Below are 14,536 nucleotides of genomic sequence, written 5' to 3' on the forward strand. Positions count from 1 at the left end.
AGACCCTTCCCAAATCAATAGGATATCGTCAACGAAACGATAATAAGCTATAACTTGCTTGAAAAGTGGGTGAGTAAAGACATAGTCCTTCTCCCACTTGTACATTACTAAGTTAGCATACGTGTTTGCGCAAGGGGTGCCCATAGCTACACCTGAGGTCTGTAGATATAGGCACCCTCCAAAGGCAAACACGTTGTTATACAAAACAAGATCCAATAGTTGGCAAATTAAAATAACGTCATTCCTTTTCACTTGTTGGGAAGTTGATAACAGTTCCCTCACAGCTTGTATCCCCTCAACATTAGGTATGGACATACATAAACTATTCACGTCCATAGTGACTAAAAGATGTTTTCCTTTTATCAATGTTTTGTCAATAGAATCAAAAGACTCCAGAAGTTGGTAGGTGTCTTTAAGTATGCTGGGAATTTCATTAATTAAAGGTCTCATAGTTTTCTCCAAATATACAGAAATATTTTCAGTTGCCCATTTCTCACTGGCTACTATGGGTCTTAAGGGTGGGGGAGAAACACCTTTGTGCATTTTTGGTAGTCCTTTAATTAAAGGCACCTGCGGATTATCTACCATAAAATATTCATACAGAACCTGTGATATTTGGCCACACATGAGTAGATCATATAACTCATCTTTTATCCCAGCTATGATACTTGCCATTTTCACTATATCTATCTCCTGATAAGTAGATTCATCTCTTAACATATCCGACATCAGAGATTGATAAGTCATACTATCGAAAACTGCTACCCCTCCTCCTTTATCTACAGGTCTAAAGGTTAAACTGGGTTCATGAATCAAAGTAAACAAGGAATTTTGTAATTCCTTAGTCATATTATAATACATGCATTTCTTCTTTGTGCTTGTACAATAATCATAAATGTCCTTTTCACAGAGTTTAATAAACAGTTCAACATGCGCCGGTAATGTAGGAGAAAAGGCACTTTTTCTTTTAAACATAGTTACTTCATTAACTGAATCACTGTCTTTGTCGGATTTTGATCTAAAAAATATCTTTAGTGCTATAGCGCGTCCAAACATTCTGACATCCATCAATAAGTCATGGAGAAGGCTTCCCTGAGAGGGTACAAAAGTCAGCCCTCTATTGAGTAACTCTTTGTCATGTACAGACAAAACATACCTTGACATGTTGAAAAAAAGCTGAGTCTCTATGGTGTAAATGTTAGATATGTGTTTTTTTTTATTTTGTTTTTGGTGTTTATTTTGGGGACTTTAGCGAAAGCGCTTTTTCGGTTAAAAGCACTTTCGCTAAAGCATGTTCGGTGAATATGGATTCGGACTATTGAACTTTCGTTATATAGATATATATATATATATATATATATATATATATATATATATACACACACATACATATAGACAGATATAGTTAGACTAAGCATATCTCATTTCCATGCCTTAATGAAACTTTAACAGTATGAAGATGGGGAAAACATGAAACTACATGGATAACTCTATTTTCTGTGCATTGATGGCACTTTAGCAGTGCAACGATTGAAGAAAAACACTAGACAACAGGAATAATGCTTATTTCTGTGCCTAAATAGCATCTTAACGGTACATTAAAACAAGGACACCCTAGACCCCAGGGATAACTCTTATGTCTGGTGCCCTAGGAGCACATAAACAGAATGGGGATCAGGGAGGGGAGAACACTAGAAACAGGAGATTAGTTTCAAAAAAATAAATATAACTGAAAACATAATAATTGAATCCTTGGGCATCTTGCCACTCTCCCTGCTACTTAAATATGCCAGCTCTGAGATGGCTCAAAAGGTAAAGCCAGCACCATGTAAGTGTATTCAAACTTCTCTTTAATGTGGCAACCCCATAAAATTCAGTCCGGTTTCGGCAACCTTGCCTTCTTCAGTGATCACTGAAGAAGGCAAGTTTGCCAAAACTGGATTGAATTTTATGGTGTTGCCACATTAAAGAGAAGTTTGAATACGCTTACATGGTGCTGGCTTTGCTTTTTAAGGTATACATAGGGGTTTTGGGCCTGGGCATCAGCCTTAACATGCGGGGTGTGTCTTTGGAGGTAACTCTGAGATGGCACAATACCATGGAAAGGTCCTAGGCCTCATTGCCAGTTTTACAGCTGTTTTACACAACTGTCAGTCAGCTTTTCTGTAGAATGACCACTATATGACATATTTGATGCCTCCCATACATATATGTAGGTACAGATGTGTATATTTTTAAGAAGCTCATTGTTGAGACCCTAATGACTCACAATCTATTATGTTATCTCTAATGTGTGATTTCTGGGTTTTGTTCCAAAAGGCTGAGCTTATGTTATCCCCAGGTCTTTCTCCTTTCACCAAGATGCACTAATGTCAGAGTTTATATATATAGGTAATAGAGGTATGAGTAAAGGGAGACTATGACCTCCCTTGATCTAGATGAGAATCCCTTCATGATAAGGTGGGCAATGAAATGGGCTTGGCTCTCTGCGTTTTTTTATTTTTTTTATTTTTAAAGTTATGTTGTGATGTTGCTCATTTGTGATTGCTATTATTTGTGTCAATCACAAATCAATCATTGTCTTTTAATGAGGTCTATATGCATACATACATATGTGCATATTTTTACTATTTACTGCATCTTTATGTACAACTGCTTAACTTTAATTTCTGTTATCAAATTGACTGCGTTTATAAATTCCTTATTGCTTTGCTGTTTGTGGATTAACACAAGCATCATGGGCAATAATTCTTCTAGTGAAAGGGAGGTATAAAGATTCAAGACAAACAACAATCTCTTGCAAGAAGCACACAGGAAATAGCAAACGTAGAGGCTGACTATGTGATGCTTAATTTATCTTACATACTTGCCTAAGGTGCTTAGCTTCTCTTTTGCAAGTCCCATGATCCACTTCTTGGGAAAATAATAATAAATAAGATAACCACCTGCCTATCTAATCCTTGTTCAGAAACAGAACAAACCCTTTATATAGTGACAACCAGGAGGGATTGTTAGACAGATGAAGAAATGAGTAAGACCTCATCAAAGGCATATCAATGTCCTTCTGAATATAGTGTGCAATTGCATCATATATTTGTGAACAGTTCTTTATATACACTTAGGAAGGAAACGCTGAAGACTTTACATAGCCAGCTGTCATTATGGAATAACCTTTTGCTGCCTTATATGCCATTAAAAAAGTGAGCATCTCTTTGGTGACACATCCTTTCTTTAACCAAGAAATAATTGAATGCACACAGATAGAATGGCTCTGTTCTACATGGCTGGCTTTGTCATGTCAAGCTGTTTACAGAAAAGCTGGCTTCTACCAATCAAAAATACCAATGTTACTACTAAACTGAGTGCATTTTTCAGTACAAGTTATTATATAATGTTTGAAGTACAGATGTGATAGTTATCTCAGTAAATTTATAATAGTCAGAAGAAATACACCATACCTTTTCCTTTCAGTAGAGCATCTCAGCAGTCTGCATATGAGTAAAGCATCATGCATGCTGTTTTTTTTTTTCCTTTAGCAAATTGTGTCCTTATACAATAGTCAAAGTAAGGCCACAATATTGATGTAGCCTATTCAGCATGCTACATGTAATTTTGGAGATTGCTCTGTAATTCCACTAATTAAGCCACTAAAAAAATGGATGCAATATGCCTAAATGTATTTTAAAAAATAATACCGAGTTTAATGTTGCTGTAGAAATGTGATACAGTTGCAGAAACAAAGCAGCTGCAGTTGAAATTACACACCACAAATAAGTGTTCTTCCAAGTGATTAAAACCTACAGCACAACACTGTATTTACGACAAGCTTTATGGTATCAATAAACCCAAGGAAAGTAAAACTTCTTCATATTTTAGAATGGAAACAAAGTTTCTGAATTACCACATGGCTGTTTTATATGAAAACAGACAGTGATAATAGAATGTTGATAAAATTAATATAATGAAGCAGTCTTTATATTTAAAATTAATATAATGAAGCAGTCTTTATATTTTTAAAGTATGATACTTTCCGCAAGTGAGATAAAACAGTGTTCAATAACTATGACATACATTTTACTGGAAAAGTAAATGAGCTTTCACGGTCTATTTGAGATTGTTCCACTCCCCGAAGGACACGATTAAGAGGTTACAGCCATTTCTGTGTTAAATATGCACTGTTTCTTTTTCTTTTTTTTTACTATGAAAAATAGTATATAAAAAGACGATTGCATGAAATTAAAATAAAATCACTATGTACAAAAAAGATGTTTTGAAGATACCACAACTGTCAATGTTCTGCGGTAGAAACAACTGAAATTAGTCACTATCATCAGTCTTAATAATGTGAAAAAGTGTAACATTGAACAAGACCTGATGTCCATTATTCCAAGCATAGAGAGCTCTGTCCCTTGCATTATAATCAAGCATGGATATATGAAAATACTGGTTATGAAAAGGAATGTCTGTATACTCATATGTAGCTGTTTTTGTGGAGTAAGAATAGTAAACCTTAGCACCAGTCAAGTGGGAATTCGTAACGTACAAAATTCCACAGATCATAAAAGATTCCCCTGCGCTTCTTTTAGGGTATCCTGTACTCCAGCTCTGTATGATTTCTAGTGTGTCTGGATTCATCTGGCTAATCACTATGTTCCCCGCATTTTGATTTGTGGCATACACTGCCCACAAGCCAATTTCATCTGCCATTAAATCAATGTCTGAGAATCCACCCCAGGTGTATGGGTAGACATTGTGAAAGCCAGCATATTCAAGAGCTCGCTGGGCAAGCACACGTCCAGTGTCAAAGTTGTACTTAACAATGATGTTGCTTTGGTACTTGTTGAAATAGAGTGATCCATTATAAACAACATGATTGGTCCCTGCCCATTTGAATGGTAGGTTGTATGTTCTTGACTCAGCTCCACTGACAAAGTCCGCAATTGACTTGAATTCTCGAACAATTCTGTTGTTTGTGTAACCATCCATGTACCAAACCTGCAAAATAAATGCAAAAATATTGAATTTATCTGCAGTAACAATGCAAATATTTTACATAGAACTTTAATTAGCGTGCCTTTTACTACTCTAAAACTGATTAACAAAATGCATTATTGTTGAAGTAAAGTGAAAGTTAAATTGGAATAATTTCTTGAACTGTTTTGTTTTCCATGGCTATACTATTTCAGATTCTCAGAGAAAAGTAGAGGTCTGCTTTTAGTGGAATTCATCAGATCAATGAGAAATAATCAGCTGTAAAACCTGAAAAAAGCAGAAAGAGAAACTATAATTTGTTTCCCATTATTGCAGCTATCAGAGTTTTGGAGCATTATATGCATCCAACATGCAATTAGTTGCTTGAAATGTAAGGTAAAGAGGCAGCAAGTTGCAGGTGCGCCTGTTATAGGTGAGATGTGAGGAGCATAATCTAAAATTACAGGTAATTACACAGGCATGGGTGGCATTAACACAACTGACATGAATATTAAAGTGTTTCAAACCTAAAGCAAAAATATGGAAACCTTTCTGAGAAGTTAATGCATAATTTTCATATTTGTATTTACCGATTTCTAAGACTTTATGTTTTTTGCACTCAGGAATAATATTATTTAGTTGCTCTTATGGGTGCTTGAATTGGATGACTAATTAGTGCAACCATATGGATAAAGCACCAGTCCGTATTGTGCAAAATAGTTGTGTACTGTAATATTTATCATCATCTTACCTAAAGACCACAATGTAGTGAAATGAAAACATGGCAATAAATTAATTTATGAAAATTTTGGTCAACTCTCAACAGCATCCTCTATACTGGAAAGCCCTCTAATCCCTCCCCATACCCTAACTCTTCCTCTCAGGAAACAGCTACCCTCCTGAATAAACACTTTATCTCTTCCATCCAAAATCTGGTAACCTCTAAGCCAAACTCTACTTCGACACCCACCTCTCCATGTCCCACTAACACAACTTTGTTTTCTTTTGAGCCAGTTCCCATTACTTATATCAAATCTCTACTACTTAAGCTAAAACCTTGCTCTCCTTCCACTGACAATCTATCTCCTACATTCCTCAAACTTGCTGCTGACTCAATTGCCTATCCTGTATCTATACTAATTAATCTATCTATTCTGGAATCAACTGTCCCCACCCTTTTGAAATCTTTCTTCACTATCCCTCTTCATAAAGGTGTAAACTCCACCGACCCCTCAAACTACCGGCCCATTGCCATTCTGTCTCCCCTCTCCAAGATATTAGAAAAATGTATTTACTCACAGCTTCTCAATCACCTCCTCACACACCACTTACTTACCCCTACCCAACATGGATTTTGTCCTCATCACAGCACCACCACTGCCCTCCTCTCTTTCACTCATATCATTGCAGAGGCCCTAGACAACAATAAACTCATTTCTTGTCTCTTCCTAGATCTCTCCAAAGCCTTCGATACTGTCTCTCATCCTCTACTACAATCCAAACTCACAAATCTCCATCTATCCCCCTCCGCACTTGCCTGGTTTAATAGTTACCTATCTGGCAGGGAACAGTCTGTCAAATGGCTCTCATCCTCCTCACCTTTTCTTCCCATCTCCACTGGTGTTCCCAAAGGCTCCATCTTGGGACCCCTTTTGTTTAACATCTTCACCAATGATCTTTACAGCTCATGCAAAGAATCCTCCTTTATTCAGTATGCCGATGACTCCACACTTACATCCATCTCAAATAACATTCCAGAATTACACTCTTTGACCCAACAGGCCCTACTATCCACTGAACAATGGCTCTCTCACAACCTATTGATCCTAAATCCCAAAAAGACCAAACTTCTACTTTTCCTTCCCCATTCTCTTTCTCATCACAAAACCTCCTTTTTTATTACATCTTCTAACAATACAAACATCCAACCTGACACCCACTCAAAACTCCTAGGGGTCATTATCGATGACAAACTCAAGTTCAATCTACACATACTCCAATATATATATAAAAAAAAAAAAAACAGAAACTGGGTCTGCTATATAGGAACAAAAAATTCCTAACTCCTGAATCTGGACTTACCCTGGGCCAGGCACTCCTCCTCCCATCCCTCTTATATGCTGCCTCAGTTCTTACCAATATCCAGGCCTCCACTCTAAACAAACTGCAACACACTTACCATAAAATAGCCAGATTCATTACTAACTCCCCATACAACTCACATCACTGCATTTCTTTAAACTCTTTTCAATGGCTTGAACTTCCCCAGTTTCTGCTATCTTATCAGTTTTATATGCTACACTCTATTCTTTATAAACCCTCCTTCTGTCCATCTCTATCTTCCTTAGTCTCCATCTACATCCCATCCCGGACCCACAGTACTTCTAACCAACAATTACTTGATATCTACCACCCAAAAAGGTCAGTAGGCAAACTACTGTACAAACACTCCATTGCCCATGCTTGGAACAAACTTCCCCTTGATTTACGTTCAATCTCCCACACCTCACACTTTAAAAATGAACTAAAAGCTTATTTTCCCAATTTCAGAACCTGATCTTGCCATGACCCCAGCTAGTCTTCCTTCCCTTTATGGACCCTCAAAAGGACCATACTTAGTACCTCATTGCACCTCTCTCTCCAATGTGTCTATTATGCATTTGCACAATTTTATACAAACAAAAAATGTTTATTATTGACCTATTGAACTATATCAATGTAAAATTGTTACTTAGCTTCTTTTTAATGCAACTTTAACTTTATGCATGTAACCCAACATATGTGAATCGTTTTGCTATAACTGCTATTATATCAATATTGTTTAAAATTGTACTTGTTTTAAAATGTATTACTGGAGCTTTTCTCCTTGGGTCTCCACTGAAAATTGGCCACAAGCCCAGTTTGACAAACCTGGTTAACAAATGTCAATAAATAAATAAAATAAATAAATATATTAATTCATATTTGATTATGAGTTTAATCCATTTCATGGTTACAGGCCAGTCAGACTCATTGCCTGCTCTCAGTGTGTACAAGGAAGATCCTAATCCTGGACAGGGCATCATACCATCACAGGACACATATCCACATTAAGTCATGATACACACATATGCACAGGCAGTTTAAAGGGTCACCAAATTACCTATAGCACATATCTGAAAGGTTGTAAGAAACTAGAGAACTGGGTGAAAACCATCACTGGCACAGAAAGGTATGTAAGCTATCTATAGAAGTGATAGTAGAAAAATACCACAATGGAGCCAGATGTTGTTTTGTGGTATTACTAACTCTTCAACACTATGGTGGCCTTGAAAATAAATGTAACAAAAAAAGACATACCAAGAAGCACTGAATCTAATACAACAGCAATGCAAAATAATCTGCCTTGTCTTTCTTTCCATTGATTACCCTTACTCCTACATTAACAGCATTATAGTAAGTGATATTCAGCTACCTGCAGAATTTAGTAAGCCACTGATTCAACACCATTCACTCCCTTTCACGTCATGATTGTGGACTTTACTAGTTGTGCCTGAAGACCTGTGCAGCCTTATATACCCTGCCACCTGGTTAGTAATGATCAAGCCTGCCAGCAAGATCTGTCATGTCGTCATTCAGCTTATTTATTCAGCGCACTCAGTATGGCAGTGTTTCTGCTGTTGCTTTGTCTTTTGAATCTACTGAAAGACTGTGGTGCAAGAAGAGGTGTTGCTGGTGGACTGATCAACTAACTGCTGCTCCAGTTAACTGCAGTGGGTGGTGTTTTACTTTTATTTTTATTTTAACTTGAAGGAAGATAATTCCTATTAGTGTTGACTAGGGAGGCATGCTGTTACTGAACTTATTTATTCAGTATACAGATAATGTTTCTACTGTTATTTTGTGTTTTAAATCTACTGAAGGATGCGGCCCTAGGAAAGGTTTTACTGGTGGACTGAGTTGCTACCTCCTTCTCTGTTGTACTCAAAGGAAGGAAATTCCTGTTAGTGCTAATGAGGAAGGGGGTGGGGGGGTGGAAGGAAGAGGAATATGTTGCCAGTGATCTTACTTACTCAACACCACAGCGAATGACAGCGAACTTTGAGTGGCTGTAGTTTTTCTGACATGAAGACACAAAGATGAATTTTTAGATTGTCGCATGTTAACTGTGTTGAGTGAGGTGGGTGAGTCAGTAGTACTTTAACTTTCACTCCTGTTGACTGTTTTACTGTTATTATATTTATTTAATAGTTTATTTGGCTTATTGTTTTACTAGTCATTCATATCGGAAGCTTTTTATTATGGATAAAATGGATAATTTCTGCCTTAGTTACTTAGTGGGCAGAAGGTATATAAAACTTTTTCTTGTATGCAAAATGGATGGCATGAACTTAGATGGTGGAACATGGATAGAGCAACATGCACTAGATGTTTCAAACTATTGAATGAACATCCTGTAGTTGTCAGTAGTAATAGTATGCAGACGGAGAACCTTTGGGAAGCCAAAATTATTAAAAACCATGATACCCAGACTTATCTTTATATTATTCACCGTACGGTAAGTACCCAAAGAGAATCTGAAGAAGGTATTGAATCTGATGTCATTAAGGTTAGAAAACAAATAAAACTTTGGTTCAAACAGCATATTTTTGGGGAAAAGATGTTCCAAATAATGTGTTCCACTGATTGGTATTGTTACTGTAGATAATTTGAATGTGACAGTTTCTTTAATCACTTAAATGACTTAAATAAGGGAAACTAAACAGAAAAAAGCAAAAGGCATGGTACTATGCCAAGAGGATGAGAAAGCAAACACAACTGAAAAAAATATGTTAACATTTAGGACAAGCACAATAGAAAAAAATGCAAATAAAATAAACAACATATTAAAATTGACCTGGCAATTGGCGTTTTCTGTTCTTGTTTTTTTTTTCTTTGCATGCATTTGCCTTTTTGTGGTTGTAGGAAACTATTTAAACAGCTCATTATCAGGGTTAAAAAAATATGGTTTAGGGAAAATGAAATACAGGAAGTGGATAATGAAGTTTGGGAAATAGTTAGGAAGCGGAGAACAAGGGCTCCTGATACCTTATTAAGTAACAGTAGGGACAATTTGATACTTCTAGTGTACAGCATTCATCATTACCAAGAATTACCCACACAGTCAATGTTAATCATTCAGAACTGGGAGAGCAGTAAATTTGTATTATTGTGTATTCAGTGGTTAGAGGCCTAAGAAATGCATTCACTAAATTCAAGAAGGAAACAATCACAGTTTCATTTTTACGTTGGTGTACAATTAGTGATAGTGGGGCGGCTTTAGCAAAATTGTATGTAATAGTGGTAGTGGTTGGTGGAAATAATAATGTAGATAGGATAAATGAATGGGCCTTTATTTCTGAGATTAATGACATTATATGTTTAATTGAAACTTTTAAATGTGTCAGATCCTTTTATGGTGTGTTCCCTACACCACATTGCAATCGTGTTTTACTTAAGGTGTAAGGAATTTCACTAAAATTATTAGCTGAGAATACAGGTTGTATCAGTGTTTGTTTTGGTTGAGACTTTTTACATCTTAGTCATGTTGGAAAATGATTTCAAAGCAAGATATTTAATACAACTTTTTTTTTTTAAAGGAACAAGGGGTAAGTGGTAGGGACATATATCCTCTTCTGAAGTGTCTTGTTAGGGGTTTAAGCAAAAAGTTCAATGATTTGGGAGTCCAGGACCAAGGGTCATAACTATGATATATATTTTTTTACTACCAAAACTTGGTTTAGTGAGGTGAACAGGCTACTGGTCCTTTCGTGTTACTTTGGACTATCACCTCTTTAGAGCAAATAGAAAATGAGGTAGAGCTGTCATATAGGTCAACTCTTCATATAAATCATCAACAATCATTACTTGTGCTGACTCTTATGCTATTGGAGTTAATATTGCTTTGTTTTATAAATCTCCATTCTTATCTAGCTGTGATTTAAACATTTATAGTGCAAACCTGGCAACATGTTTTTTCCAGGCATATGATATGATTGTGGATGTTTTAAAACCACTCTCTGTGTGACAGTTACTACCTTTGCAATGATGTTATTTCCACTTTGGTTAGATCTAGTACTAAACGTGGATATTCCCAGCTGGTCAATGAGCCAACAAGGGAAGGCAATATCCCTGATGTTATTTTTATCAAGAATGATTTTGTAGCCAGTTGTTATCAGACTTACTATAGACTTCTGATCACTTATGTGCTTACTGGGAAGCTGAAAAAGGAATAAGCAAGTTTAGTTAAAAGAACAGTTCCCTAACATTGATATATTATCAAGAAAACTATAGAGCTATTAATAATGAACTAGAATACTGGAATTGTCAGGTAGGTATGGAATACAAAAATGTTGAAGCATGCGGGGACACTTTTAAGGAATATATATTTTTTCTCTTATTGATTGTTTTGTTCCAAGGGCTAAGTGCACACCAATTGTCTAAAGAAGTATGGGTCACTCAGTAGGCTAGGGAAAAAGTAAACGCCCATTGACAGAGGTTGAAGATATTTCCTAGCAATATAAATAGAACAAAATATCAGAAAATTAGGAACAGATTTAGACATTTGCTAAGATCTACTAGAAGAAAATATGGCTATAAGTTTGCAGCCCACATCACTGTTAACAAAAGGGCTCTTTTTATGTACATAAGGAGTTATAGGCTAGATTCTCATTTAAATATTGCTGTTTTCAAGGACAGTGTATTATTTATAAATGCATCTCAGTTAGTAAAGATATTTGCAGATACGTTTTCTTCCTTGTCAAATAACAGCTCCACTTTCTCCAATTTTCATTTCAACAACCACAGTAATAGCTACTCAATTATAAGCTAGGATCTAGCGGATTCTGCACTAAGTACATTTAAAACATACTCCGTAACTGGTCATGAAGGGCTTTGTAGTTATCTTTTGTCTAAATTTTCTAAAGCACTATGACCTTGTGTATGATAAGTATATAAGTTTGGTTTGCAGGAGAGGTTTGGTTCATTGATATGGAAAGCAGCTTTCATATTAACTCTTTTCAATGACAGTAAAATGTATGCATTAGACAGCTATTGCCCTATCTGTCTTATGACTATTACCAGTAAATATTTTAAAATAATTGTATGCTCCTTGATAAAAGAAGAGCTATGTTCAACTCTGGAAAATTTTCAGCATTGGTTTACCCAAGGGAGATCTTGTCTGACTAATCATTTAAATTGTTCCCATAATATCTGGAATCAGTCAATGTGGGTTTACTTTTTGATGTAATCTACTTGGACCTGGCCAGGGTATTTGACCCTGTTCCCCACACAGAGATTAAGACAACCTTACTTAAACTTAGAATCAACCAGTATATAAAAAAAATTGGTTGTTGGTTTGCTGACCAAGAGAACTCCTAAGTTGAAAATTAAAGATACTGTTTCTAAAGAAAGCAGGGTTGCAGCAGTGGTCCCTCAGTGTTCTGTTCTTGGTCCCTTGTTGATTAATCTGTTTAGGGATGATCTCCCATCTCAAAATGAGATATTATTCAACAAGTCCACAGATGATACTAAAATCTGGACAATAATTAATGCTGTTAATTAGGTTAATTTGCATGGCTTCCTAGATAGCATTCACTCATGATCTTAGTCCTTAATTCTAGTAAATCTAAGGTGTTTCACTTTGGCAGAATAATTCTTGTTTTCCTTATGCCTTGGATAATATTTTTATAAATAGCTAGGGCAGAATCAGGGAGTTAGGACTGGAGGTGGACTGCCGACTGAAATATGATGACAATTTAATATATTTTTTAAAAAAAGTGCCACTCTTTTATTAGAAACATTCTACATAGTATGTCTAGTCATAATTAAATAGTTTTAATACCCCTTTATAAGGCTGTAGTCATACCACATATATAATATTATGGCACTGCCTGTGTTTACAACTGTGCCTAAATATACAAACTATAAAGAATTCAGAAGTATTTTATAAGACAGATTGATGATGTTAAGAATTATAGTTATAGAAATAGACTTGAACATGTGTATCTGTATCCCTTGTATTATCGACTGGTTAAAGAGTACCTGATTCTTGTATATAAATGTTCAAATATTGCTGTATTTTCAGCCACTTTGGCCACAAGTTCATTCAGCAAAGTCTGGGTAACAGAAATATATATATTTTGTTGTTGTTGTAAATATGTCAGTGTAGCACTGCTGTTTGAGGAAAAGCTCTTTTCACCACAGGACTGGAAAATTGTGGAATGATGTGATGATTGTGGGTGGGAGGTTGGCATAATGGTTAAGGTGTTTACCTTACAGACACAAGGTGCAGGGTTTGATTCTCACATGGGGCAATTGGCTAGGCTTAAAATGGCCCACAAGAGCACTTAGCCTAGTACTAATCTATGAACCTATGAACCTATGAATCTAGATCAAGAAGGTCTGTAGTCTAAATATATTTTAAACACTTATTGACTGTTGGTTTGGCAGTTGTGATTTTAGTCTTTATTAACAGCCAGCAAACTCATTTAATGTCTTTATTGTGGCTCTGAGTTTGATACTTGCCAAACAAACAATAAACAGTCATTGTCTGGTTAACAAAGGAAGCTGAATGTTTATTGTATCCAAAATTCATTACTTTACATATCACACCTTCTGCATGGCATATCCATATATCTGTTTGCCATATTAGTAACTGTTACAAGTAGAAGTACTACCCCATTCCCTGGAAAATGTTTAAAGTTTGACATGCCAATTTCCTATTTTGCCAATTTATTTGTCATGCATTCCTTTAGGGTGGCCACAATGGTGCAGCAGTTAGCGTTGCCACCTCACAGCAAGAGGTTCTCTGGTACAATCCTTGGTTGGGGGTGCCTTCTCTGCGTTGTCTGCATGTCCTTCCTGTGGTCGCGTGGGTTTCCTCTGGGTGCTCCGGTTTCCTCCCACATCCCAAAGACATGCCATAGGTAGAATGGACACTCTAAGTTGGCCCTAGGCGTGAATGCGTGCATGTGTGTGTGTGTGCCTACTGTGGAAGGTTAGGTGCTGGACTGGCAACTCAACACCATAAAATTCCACTGCCAATCAAGAGCAGACAGGTGATCCACTGTGGTGACCCCTAACCGGGAAAAGCTGAAAGAAGAAGATTTGTCATGCATTCCTTTGAAATCAGTGTAACAAAATGTAAAGAGATGACTTTCTCTTAACTAGATTATGATGCCGACATACAAGGAAATATGCCAGTGAGTAAGAAGAAAATTATTTCAAATATTTAAAAGGAAAAGAAAAGGAGTACACCAATACCATATACAATTTTACACATGTTGACATTTTATTCTTTAAACAACAAATTAAATAAGAATTCAAAATTTTGATTACCTTAGTAATAGTTCAAAAGTTTATCTGTTCAAAAATTGAACTGGAATAGTGAGGTAGAACAAACTTGCGTCAGGTTGACAAGAATCACAAAGAGCAGTTAAGGGAATATAAAATAAGAAATGAAAGATCTGGATAGCTTTCCTTTCACATTACCCAAACTGGGAAACCTACAACTATATAACTTAAAGATGATTAGATTAAAAAAAAT

General features: G+C 36.1%; 1 protein-coding gene across 1 annotated transcript in view; it reads right to left on the reverse strand.

Moving 5' to 3' along the window:
• Positions 1-3,675: 3,675 nt before the first annotated feature.
• OLFM3 (olfactomedin 3) overlaps positions 3,676-14,536 on the reverse strand; it is a 1,205,016-nt gene continuing 1,194,155 nt past the window's right edge. Inside the window, exon 6 of the mRNA XM_044085722.1 lies at positions 3,676-4,995. Within this exon, the coding sequence (XP_043941657.1) occupies positions 4,318-4,995 (678 nt within the window). The 3' untranslated portion in view covers positions 3,676-4,317. The remainder of the gene's footprint in view (positions 4,996-14,536) is intronic.

The sequence above is a fragment of the Protopterus annectens genome, chromosome 10.part0, assembly GCF_019279795.1.
Source record: "Protopterus annectens isolate FY-2018-M chromosome 10.part0, PAN1.0, whole genome shotgun sequence".
Lineage (NCBI taxonomy): Eukaryota > Metazoa > Chordata > Ceratodontiformes > Protopteridae > Protopterus > Protopterus annectens.